General features: G+C 33.7%; 1 protein-coding gene across 3 annotated transcripts in view; it reads right to left on the bottom strand.

The window, feature by feature from the left end:
* Positions 1-12,094, bottom strand: part of BTAF1 (B-TFIID TATA-box binding protein associated factor 1) — a 109,921-nt gene that overhangs the window by 26,703 nt on the left and 71,124 nt on the right. For 2 of the 3 annotated variants that reach the window (XM_031956039.1, XM_031956040.1), the window contains exons 19-23: positions 11,757-11,960; positions 9,153-9,579; positions 7,760-7,950; positions 3,978-4,131; positions 3,487-3,596 (exon numbers count right to left, since the gene is read on the bottom strand). In XM_031956039.1, coding sequence (XP_031811899.1) covers positions 3,487-3,596; positions 3,978-4,131; positions 7,760-7,950; positions 9,153-9,579; positions 11,757-11,960 — 1,086 coding nt within the window. Of the gene's footprint in view, positions 1-3,486; positions 3,597-3,977; positions 4,132-7,759; positions 7,954-9,152; positions 9,580-11,756; positions 11,961-12,094 lie in introns of all 3 variants that reach the window. The other variant, XM_031956041.1, reaches the window with a different exon arrangement.

Below are 12,094 nucleotides of genomic sequence, written 5' to 3'. Positions count from 1 at the left end.
CACTACAACAATATATCACACATAATGATAAAGTATTTCCACTTTTAAAGGGTAAAAAAATTTATAATCACTGGCTTCTTCAAACACCTTTCTAGGGCATACAGTATCTCCTTATTAGAAAATAAAATAGAGTTTAATTCCACAAAATGACTAATATGGAAATGTTTTATATGATTATTTTATAACCTATATCAGATTGCTCTTACCACCTTAGAAAGAGGGATAGAGGGGAGGGGGTGAGGGAGGGAGGGAAGGAGGGAGAAGGAGAGGGAGAGGGAGAGGGAGAGAGGGAGAGAGAGAGAGAGAGAGAGAGAGAAAAAAATTGGAACTCAAAATTCATTTTAAAATTTCAATAGTATGCTGTTTTTCCATTTACATGTAAAGATTTTTTTTCTCCCTCCATCCTTTATCTCTCTTCTTCCCCAAGACTTTTAAACACATTTTCATATTAGTCATGTTCTGGAAAAAAAAAATCAGAAAAGGAAAAAACCATGAGAAAAAAAAAGCAAGCAAACAAAAAGTGAATATAGTATGCTTTGATCCACATTCAGTCTCCACAGTGCTCTTTCAGGATGCAGATGACATTTTTCATCCCAAGTCTATTGGAATTGCCTTGGATCAATGTACTATTGAGAAGAGCTAAGTCCATCATAGTTGATCATTACATAAATCTTGCTGTTACAGTGTACAAATGGAAAGCAAAAAAAGTTTTTTAAATGTCGAAAATTGTTTTTACATGTAATTGATGAAAACAAACTTTTTTAAAAAAAGAAAATTAAAATGAGGGGAAGATACAAGCAAATCCCCCCCCCCCCAAAAAAAAAACCCTCAAGATTCAGAGACATTCAATTTTCAACGTGGCCAATATGGAATTTGTTTTGATTGACGGCATATTTGTTGAAAGGTTTTTGTTTCTGTTTTTTTGTTCAATTTGAAGGGAGGGTAGATGAGAAGGAAGAAGTTAGAAATAGGGTTCCTCCTATTACTCCTAAATGAGAGGATAATAGAAGGAATCAAAGACAAAACAGGATATCTTTGGAAGTTATATGTTAACTTTAAAGAGAAAACTACCTAAAATATTCAGAATTTTGTGAATAATTCTTTCCTTCTGTTCCACAATGAATGTGGAAATGCTCATTTTATTTAATGTTTAAAAATTCATAATAAGCAGAAAATAAAATAGGGGGAAAAAGTAGGGGCATAGGGATGGAAAGGGTTTACTTATTCTTGGATCAAGAAGCAGCTATAGGCACTCCATTTCTGTGTCTAGAAAGTAAGACCCTTTTAGTCACACCAGAAAAGGAGGATAGGGGAAGACAGTTATGGCTTCATTACATCTCTGGTTACTAGGGCCTATTGTTTTTTGTAAGTTTCAGAAAACCCCGAGATGGTTATTTATTATATTTATTTCTCTGGTCTACACTAGCAGTATATACATAAGGTATCCTGTGATTCAAGCAATACAAATAGGATGAGAGGCTGAACCTACTATGATTTCATAAATATAAAGAACTTCCACATGAGGAAACTCCTTTCTATATAAGTTAGAACTTTGTCTGCAAATTATAGGTTTGTGTTTAAGGCATAAGATAATAAGTATCTTGATAAGAATCCAAATGTTTCAGAGGCATGATGTGAATTCAGGTATTTCTTTGTTTCAAGACTGGCTATCCATTAGAGTGCAGCTTCTTAAACTGTGGGTCATGACCCCAGATGGGGTCTCATAACTGAATGTATAAGTAACTATTTGATTTGAATACCAATTTCACATACCTATATACCTGGGGTTGCACAAAAATTTCTTGAATGAAAAGGGTTGCATATGGACAAAGTTTAAAAAATACTGCACTAGACTATACTGCCTCTGAAATACAACGTAAAAGTTTACCAAAAATAGGAAGTTTTATCATCTGACTTTTATATCACAACACTGAAGCAAGTGCAGACACTGGGCTAATAAAAGCATGACTAAAGTCATAGGTTCAACATAAGTTTGATCCATTTAATTTTATTTAGTTCCATGGCCACTGACTTTACTCCTAGTCCCAGCCAAATAAATGCTGTTGGGCCTCTGGGTGAAAAACATGAATAATAAACCTGTGTAAATTAACCACCATGACAGGAAAAATAAAAAGTGCCTATTTTACTAGGAATAAACTGACAAAATCACCTTTATGTATATCAAAAAATATTTTAATCTTGTTTAAATTAAATATCTTTCCATTCTTTCCTGGATTTTTCTCCCTTGCTTAGGTTTATAAAAGATTGAGGAAGAGAACTGTTCTTTGAGCTAGCATAAAAATCTGTTGTATAAATTGCAAAATGCTTACTTCTGAAGGTTTATGACAATCTGTTTTCTGTTGGAGGAGAGAAAAGGGAAATGAGAGGGAGCTTTTTATCTATCTTATCTATGATGTAACTCTGGACTTAATCTGAGAATCTGGTATTATACCCACTCAATATAGATTTCAAATTGTTTTAATATCATTTAATGGGAGCATTTTTCTCATACTTAATTTTAAACTTGATCTCTTTGCTCTTTCAGATTTGAGTATACAAAATTCTTACCAAGATGCCAGACTATCAGTAGAAGAAAATTTGTAGAGTGCACCCTGCCAGCCTTTCCTTCTCCCTCCATACACACTCAAGACAATCTAGTCCACCTGGAGATAACTTAGTTTTCTAAGAAAAAACTAGAGCCTAAAAAGATGGGGATTTGGCCAGTCACCACTCAGTAGAAGAGCTGGGCTTATTACTCATATCTCTAGACTAGAGGCTTATTGCCTCTCATGTCAAAAGACCTAAGTTCAAATTAAATTTTGCTTGCCTATATTGGGTAAATAATTACATTCTACCTTTATCCCTAACTTTGAAAATTGGATGTGATATTTGAATAACACATTGAGATTGTGAGACACACACACACACAGACAGACACACAGAGTAAAGAGGAATAACATCACATTTGACATAATCTAAAGAGTTCAGAAAATTTTAGATGAGTTTTGAGTATGAACACCTCATCTCAATCTAATAGGATCAGAATAAGGCCAGAGTCAAGTAAATTCATTAGCACTCCTGGAAAAACAACTCACAGTATATGTTCTATATCGATACCATCAGTCAATATTCAGCTGTGTACTGGGTATCTTCCCTCCATATGTATCCCTTGGATCATGTGCCATTGTGCTACCCTGCAAATTATGAATAGAGTACCCACCCCTGACTTTGGTTAAAAAAGCCCTAATTGGTGCACTTAATTCTGCTCCACAGTAGCAAGTACCTGGCTAAATTATATATAACATATATAAATATATTTTTTAAAATATAAATTATGTAATAGAAATAGGCAATTTCCAGGAACATTAAAACTGCATTTTCAAGTCCTAATAATAAAGGAATATAGTACTTATACCTTATGGAGGAATGTAATGTTATTGTGTTTTCTATTAAAACAAACAAACTATACTTGAATCAATTAGTTACCAAAGGATGAAGCTCAGTATCCATTGCAGCTGCTGCTGTTTCAAAAACTTGCAGAGAATTCACCAATTCTTGAGCAGGGCCATCTCCCTTTTCCAGTAGGGATTTTCCATCTATTAAAATATATTCTGTTTTAGGTTAATTTCACCTTGCAATTAATTTTTAAGTCTAATAGCCTACATAAATTCTCAGCAACCCCACCTAACATGGGAATTTATTTTGCTTTAAGGCAAAACCTCCAGCGCTGTGCCTAGCACATAATCAATGAAAGGGAACATTAATGATCTGTTGATAATATTCCTTTGGAAATAGCTATCAGAACCATCACAAACACAAAAAGGATGAGTTGAGACAAATTCAAATGAAATTGTATCATAGTCCATTTTATTAATAACTTACCAAACTACTCTGGAGTAAAGTGACAAGAACCATCTAACTATGTTAGGTAAAGATAAGACCTTTAAAAATCAAAATCAGTAAAGATTTGTACGTACCAAAACCTTTTATGTTAATTGTATTCCTTAGGGGACCAACCATAGCATCCCAGAGATGTGGTAACCTTACAGCCATTTCATGACCAAAATGTTTCACAATAGTTGACAAGGCAAATTCAGCTCCTCTCCGTTGCACTAAATATGGTTTCTGTGCCTACAATTAAGCATTGATTAAGAAGCAAAAATTACAGATTTTCTATTACCAAAACCTTTAAAATATTATAAAAAATATTCATAAGAAGTCACTCAGGAATGTTAAAAAAAAAAAACCATTATTTTGATAAAAAGAAAAAATATTTGCCACGTCAGAGATCTAATTCCAGTTCTACTATTCAGCTAGCAGCAAAAACTTTTCTGTGCCTTAGTTTCCTCCTTTGTAAAAATGTATTGAATAATCTCCAAAGTCCATCACATCTCAAAAAAAAAATTGATTACAAGTCACACTAGTGATATAATATTCAATAAAACCTGACAGAGAATTTATAGTTGGTAAAGATTCTATGAAGATTCTAAAAAGAACAAAAAAACTTTTTTAATTATTACATTATAACATTTCAATTAAAAAAAAAAAGTCAAAAAAACTTAATCAAGAAGGGGTTACTAATTTTTAAAGCCAAAATCTTAAAGGGCAGGAAGATGTTTTTCTATTCAATCTTCCAAGAATCTGATTTCATTAGGATAGATAGACTCCTTTACAGATGCAGATTGCAATCCTACCATATCTGAGTAGACAGTAGTCATTAGGTAACATTTAACTAGTCTCAAGAGTTTAATTGTGAAAATTCTGCAAACAGATAGGTAAGGGGAGAGCTGAATTTTAAAATTGTTATTGGTATGAATCAAAACTGAGTATTTCCTACATCAGTTTCTTTCCTGATAGTGGCACGTTCAAAAATGCAAATCAAAAAGTTGATTATAGTATAAAACAACAATTTATTTCTCTGCTATGATACAGAAGTCAGTCATTATAAAATCAACCAAAAATTGTAGGAGATAGAGAACAAAGAAAATTAACTGATTTCAAAGACTGATCGCTGAGTCCACTATGAATTTGTTATGTAACTTCAAGAGGTCATCAACAGCAAATCAATCCTTTTATACCCTCCTAATTAACTGACCCTACTATTCAATAGAGCAGTTCTTCCAAACCTTTTCATTTCTTCTCATATCTCCCTAGGTCTCCCTTTCCTTACACCCTGTGCAGATAACTTGCTTCATATTTCACTGAAAAAATTGAAATTATTTGTCAAGAGCTCTCCTTCTCCCTCTAACATCACTCAGATGGGTCCTCCTTTCATCTGTCTTGTGTGAAGATGTCAACTCTTCTTCCCTAAGCCTTCTGCAAGCACAATCCCGATTTCTTCACAAGATTGCTCCCTTTAGGGGCAGCTAAGTGGCACAGTGGATAGAGCACCTGAAGTCAGGAGGACTTGAGTTCAAATTTGACCTCAGACACCTAACACTTCCTAGTTGTGTAACCTTGGGCAAGTCACTTAACTTCAATTTCTTCCTCTCTACAGGCTACTTCTCTGTTGCCTGTTGTTGATAGTCATGTCTTCCTTATCCTCATAGCAACCTTCACTTGATCTTAGTCTGTTCGCTTTCCACAGGAATGTTTCTGTAATGTCTCTACTTCCTTTACTATCACTTTTAATTCTACCTTCTGACTTCCAGATCTCATCATTTAAATAACTGAAACGGTTCTCCATAATCATTAACGATTTCTTAATTATCAAATGTACCAACAATCCCTTTTCAATTCTTGTCCTCTCTATAGCATTGTATGCTGTCCCTCCCCCTCTTCTCTCTGGGTTTCCAAGACACTATTGTATCCTGGTTCTCTTCTCCCAGCTTTTATCCTCTCTGAGTATCTTCCAGAGCTCTGGCCTGAGGCCACACTCAGTGAATTTCACTTGCTAACCTTATTGGCTCCCACAGATCCAAGGTCACCTCTACGGGCTGTTCTAAATGTGCGGTGTTCAGCCCTAGCTTCTCTTCAACCTCTGTCCCTCTACAAACGCCTACCCAACTCCTTTGGGCACCTATAATTTCAGACGACCCAAATGGAACAACTTGGCCATTCCTTGATGCTCTTCACCTTCTTCTCACTCCCCAAGGCTCACCAGTGCCAGGAGCCCTCTCTCTTTTCACCTCACAACACCTGCCCCCCCCTGTTCCCTTCTGACTTTAATATCACATGCAGCAGGCGCTCATTCATTGATCTCCTTGCTGTTTTTCTGACTGTCCCATGTCTGTAATGCTCTTTCTTTCTTCATCTCTGCTATCTGGATGCCTTCAATTCCCAGCTAAAATTTCACATTCTACATGAAGCCTTTCCTGATTCTTCTTAATTCTAGTGTCTTCCTTCAGTTGATTATTTCACCTTTTGGTGGATGTATAAATCTTATTTGTATATCGCCATAAAGTCAAACTAGAAATGCAAATGTCAATTTGCCATCAAGTCTCTTAGGAAAGGAAAGTAAGAACAGATTCCAATATCTGGAATGATAGGATGAAGATTCCAAATGAATACTGGAGTACACACACAAAAACAAAGAAACCTCTTCTATACATTTTATCCATGTGCATCATATATGCACATCAAAATGAAAGTTTTCATTTGAAAAGGTGGGACTCCAGGCTTAAGGTTGTCCTGCTAGACAAGTTTTGATTTGCACTGCAAAATTGTATTTATTATTTTAATCACACCTTTCCAATTGGAGTCAATAGTTCTAATCAAAATTTATTTTTAGAAACACATGATTTCCCATGAATTCTGAATTTTTTCAGTATGCTTAGTCTGCTAAAGGTAAAGTCATGAGTGCAAACTTTAACTTTTGTTTTTTATTAAACCATTTCTGAAGTATGTACACACATTTTTAAGTATGTTTGAAGTATGTTAAAAAGGTACAAATGACTGACCAGCATATATCGCTGAAGAATTTCTACATTAGGAGCTCCCTATTCTAATGAAATCATAGGTTTGGATCAAAATATAGAAGTGCCTCCAAAATATATAACAAATTTCAATAACATATGAGGATTTTTCATTGGGGTAGGCAACTCTCATTGAGGAAACTTCCTCTGCCTATGCAGACTAGTATCTTACTCAAAAGTACTTAAGAGTTGCCTGTGACCTGAAACATTTAAAGTAAACTGATTGCTCAGGGTCAAAGAGACGGCAAATTTCTGGGATAGAACAAATGTCCTGTCTGAATTCAAGTCTTCCTAATTCAGAGACCAGTTCTTTATTTACCCTGCCTTTCACTGCTTTTTTCTGACAAGTCATCAGAATGAAAGAGTAAATGAAATAATATCAGAACTAACTGTTTCCAGAGCATTCATTCAACTTCATTAAGTACCAGATAGCAGTTTTTGGGTATTTTCTTTTTAACTATTATGGCAATAAAACTGTTTTTGTGGATACACAGACTGCATTTTAGCTGTTATTTACTACTACTATTGGGAGTTTGTGAAGTATTTTGCAGAGTACAACTTAGGTTTACTTCTTTGAGAACATCTGTGAAGGATTAGAGCTGATAAGAATTCCAGCAAGCCAGAAAAAAATTTGAGTGAACTGGTAGATTTTCTTACCCTAATGGCTAGACTGCTACAAATGTTTGTTGGTAGATTTATTTCATAACAATTAATATCCCTCTATTTTGAAATGTTAAATGCATTTTAGGATTCTGAAATGGTGACAAAATTAATCTCTGACCTACTTGGTTAGTATGGTTTGTTTGCATTTAAAAACCAAAGGAATCAAGATTGAAAATATATACCTCATCCAATTCAGCAGGGATATTTCCACTGCTTCCTGGAGGAAACTCTGCAAGTTGAGCTTTTGCTGCTTTAGGAGTAGGGCCTCGTCTGCTTGTGATGGCAAAAGCAGCTTTCTGATGCCTATAGAGTGTGATTATACCTCTGTGCTTAGTAACAGTGTGATGCATTCCATCTTTATCTGTGTTTTGTCCTGCTAAGAAAAAAGTCACATTATAAAAGATTAATTAATAATAATAAATTATAATAAAATTCAATGGTAGTTACATGGCTTCAAAAGAAAAAGTACACTTAAATATTGTAATTTATATTAAGAATAGTTTTACTTTGACATCAAGTGATGACATTTTGATTTGTAGTACTTAAATTTAAAAATTATTTTTTGCTTCTTCAACATCTTCCTGTCTAAAGAATTACACTCATTTAAAGTACAAAAGCTCATTAGAAAACTGGAAGACTGATTATTTTTTTCAAATATACAGTTTGGTTATCCACAAAATAAAATGTAAAAGGGCACATGATAAGAAAAATGAAAACATTTCAACAAATCTCTTTTACATAGTTAATAGAAAAAAATAACTAAGAGTTGTCAAATATGGTCAAATCCTATAGTCAACATAAACTTTACCAAAACATCTTTTGTAAAATAATGTTTTCAGTGTTGGAAGATAAGAGAGAGAAGTATAAGGAGAGGGAGAGGATTATTTTTACAAGATATATTTCACATGGCTTATTTTTTTTCATTAAATTTACAGGGCTTGTTTGTGACAATTTGCTTTCCCAAAACCCAATTAACAGAACTTAGAGATACATTTCATATAAGCCATTTGCAGAAACTGTGTTACATACTTCTACATGTTGAATCTATTCCCAAGGAACTAGATTGCATGAAGCAGTTCTCATTTCCATATATTGCCCTATAGATTAATGTTAGGGAAAGGCCAAAATATTAGATTTTCAGAATGATGTGGCTTATATGTCCTAGAAGTCAATTCAAAAAATGAGACTGATTTCAGTGAGAGTAATTTTGTTAAACCACATTTGAAATAATTTAATCCCCTTTTCTCTCTGACTTTCTCCTAAATCTACCAGGCTCACTAGGCAATTGAATTTTTTCATAATGCTAAATGTTGATTAACATCTTAGAGGTTTTTTATATCAGATTTCCTCCCAATATGTGTAATATAAGTACTGCTAGTAGGGAGGATATTATTTTATCCATTATAAATGTTAGCCTTCAGGATAATTAAATTGAGTTACAACAGAATCATATCATGTTCAGAAAAAAACCCCTGTAATTTACAGATGCATACTTAAATTCTACTGAGAAACAAACAAACAAATATATTTTTATATGTAACTTTCCCATACCCAATGGAAGCTTCAAATAGATACCTTTAGAATTTTCATGGCTGGTTTGAGGTGGTGCTGGACATGCAACACAAGGAGTAAGATGTGGGTCCACACATAGTGAACTACAGAGATTTTTAATAATCTTTGAATTAGGACAAGGAGTTCTTGATGTACACTGCTGAAGCAATTTTGCTATGCACACAGCTGCATAATTCTGTACTAGTGTGTTTTCTTCTTTCTTAATAGTCTCCATTAATGGTTTTATGACAGGGTTTAATTTTTCTGGAAGCTGCTGTAAATTCACCACTGCACATGCAGCAAATGTATGCACTCTCAGTTGCAGCACTTGCCATTCTTGATTTGTTTCTGCAACAGTCATTTGAACTTGTTGCCTTTTACTTTCTAAATGCTGTAACACTTTTGGATTTAAATTGAAAGACGCTGTGACTTCATTAAAAACAGTTGTGACCTATTATAAAAACACAGAGAGTTAAGAGATTAAAAAATGTCTACTGTCTACTTTAGACTGACAGTCTAAAAAGACTGTCTACTTAACTGTCTACAGTTAAAAAACTGTCTACTTACTGTTTACAGTAAGACTGTCTTACTGTCTACAGTAGTAGACTACTGTCTACTTTGTTTGTATCACTCATAGAATCCTTTAAAATAAAGGCTCAAGAAATGAACTAGAGCTAGAAAAACCCCTTTTCAACTAATTTAAATGCAATCTCAATTTGAATCCTCCAGCAAGAGCTCAATCTCTCTGAAAAAAAGAATAAAATGTTCATCTTAAACTTTTAGAAAAGAACTATATAAAAAGCACTTACTGATAAGTATTTTGATTAGAAGGTAACCATGAATCTCAACAAAATGTTCCTTTAACACACAGACACTACATAATGATGCTGCTAAGGGACAGAGCTAGACTAGAATATTGAAATCCACATATCTCATCTTTGGTTTTTGGCACTAGTTTCTAGCTTCTTCAATAATACTTTTATTAGAGCAGGCTATCAAAGAGCAATTACTATTAACAATGAAAGTGGGTGATGAAAAAGACAATAGATTTCAATGTGGAAAACATGTTTCAACTCTAGCTATACTGCATATGTCACCCTAGGTAAGTGATAACCAATCTGGGTTTTGGTTTCATTATCAAAAATGAGGCAGTTTGAGTAAATGATTTAAAAGATCCTTTGTAAATTCTAAACCTTTGTAACCCACTCTCTTCTTCCAACTCTCTTTCAGAGGAAGGTGCTAATAAACAAGGAAATAGCTTAAGGGTAGCCAATAGAGAAGAAAGAAGTGTCTAAATAGTTGAAGAGTTCCTGAACAGCCTACTCTAATTTCAATGGGACCATTGGGTTTAATGTTGAAAAAGCTGGAGAGATCATCCAGCATCTGTCTCCTTCCCTGTCACCTCCATTTTATAAAGGAAAATCAGGCATTTGTTAAATAACCTGCCTGAATCGTAGAGTAACAGTAAATGGAAGTCTTCTAACATCAAATCCAAAGCATTTTCCACTACACTATGGTCACTTGCAACTTATTTTTAATCACCAAATGACTATTCATTGATTTAGATAAGAAAAACATGCAGTCTAAGAATCTTTTTGCTAAGTCAGTGATTATTAATATTATGATTAGCATTATGAGTCACCATAAGTAGGTGGGCACATTTTCAATGTATGCTTTTCAAGAAAAATTAGAAGTGTTTCAGAAAGGTTAGATCACTTAAGGAAGAAATCTACTAGTGAATTAAAAGAGCTACTAAATGCAATAACTAAAATTTGTTATATAGCAAAGTAAAAATTAAAGTCATCATCTTTGGTAAAGCACTTCCATGTGCAAAAATCAATATTTAATCCAATATGTGATTTAACAAATTTAGAGAAATTTTGTAAGTCAGAGGATCAATTTTAAAAGACAGGGAGCCAGGAAGGAAAATAGCAACACTAAGAAGCTTCTCCTCAAAGTTATATATAAATCAATATTCATCCACTTTCCTCTCCTTAGGCTAAGTAGATAAAGGCTCAAATAGTCTTAATAACAATGAGATAAGGATGTTGCTTTATCCCTTATTCCAGGATCCTAAGTAAGCACCTAAAGTAATTTTATTTCTTATTTCTTGATTTTGTGAAAAAGAAAATGGAATAGAACAGAGACAAGAGGAATCTTTTCCTTTCCTTTCCTATCCTTTTTTTTTTTTTTTTTTTAAATTTTGGTTTGAAGGACCCCAAATAGAATCAAATTGAGCAGGATAGATAGTAAGGTGAGACAGATGGAACAATATTTCTGAATCTATTCTTCAAAATTAAAAAAAAAAGTTACAGAAAAGGAAAATATAGTACCAGGAAAGGAGAACACCGAGTAACTACAAACTTTCCCGCAATGACTTCGGTCAAGATAGAAATAAACATTTCTTCTTAAACTGAATTTCTCATTATAAGAATAAGCAATGGACTAATTTTAAGAGAGGATACTATCTGATTAAAAATGATCATGTCACAAAATATACAGTGTCCCCAAAGTAAGCAATTAAGCAAATTAATTTACTTTGAAGGTAAATAGGGCTTGAATAGTTTCTAATTTTTTTTATTTCATGTCATATTTAAGATTAAAGAATTGAAAGTTCTATTAACTCACCAGCTCATTAGCTTGATCTATGGTAAACACACTGTAATTTATTCTGCTATTAACTTCAATATGTGCATCAGCTAATGATGTAATAAGCTGTTTACATTCATTCTGCATTCGTGTAAATGGAACGGCAATCTCATCATAATACAGATGTTCTGAAAGGATACCAAGTAAACGTGGCTGCACAGCTAAAGCAACAGCTTTACATTCCTAAAATAAAATTGCACAGAATAAGATTCAAACATAAGTATTGCATTGCAGAAATAGTTTCTGTACCTCCTCTCCACCCAAGAAAATCTCCTAAACTCTAGAATAGTCATGATAAATAATTGCTTAATTGATAT

The sequence above is a fragment of the Sarcophilus harrisii genome, chromosome 2 (assembly GCF_902635505.1).
Source record: "Sarcophilus harrisii chromosome 2, mSarHar1.11, whole genome shotgun sequence".
Classification (NCBI taxonomy): Eukaryota; Metazoa; Chordata; class Mammalia; order Dasyuromorphia; family Dasyuridae; genus Sarcophilus; species Sarcophilus harrisii.
This window is presented reverse-complemented; position numbering and strand designations above follow the sequence as displayed.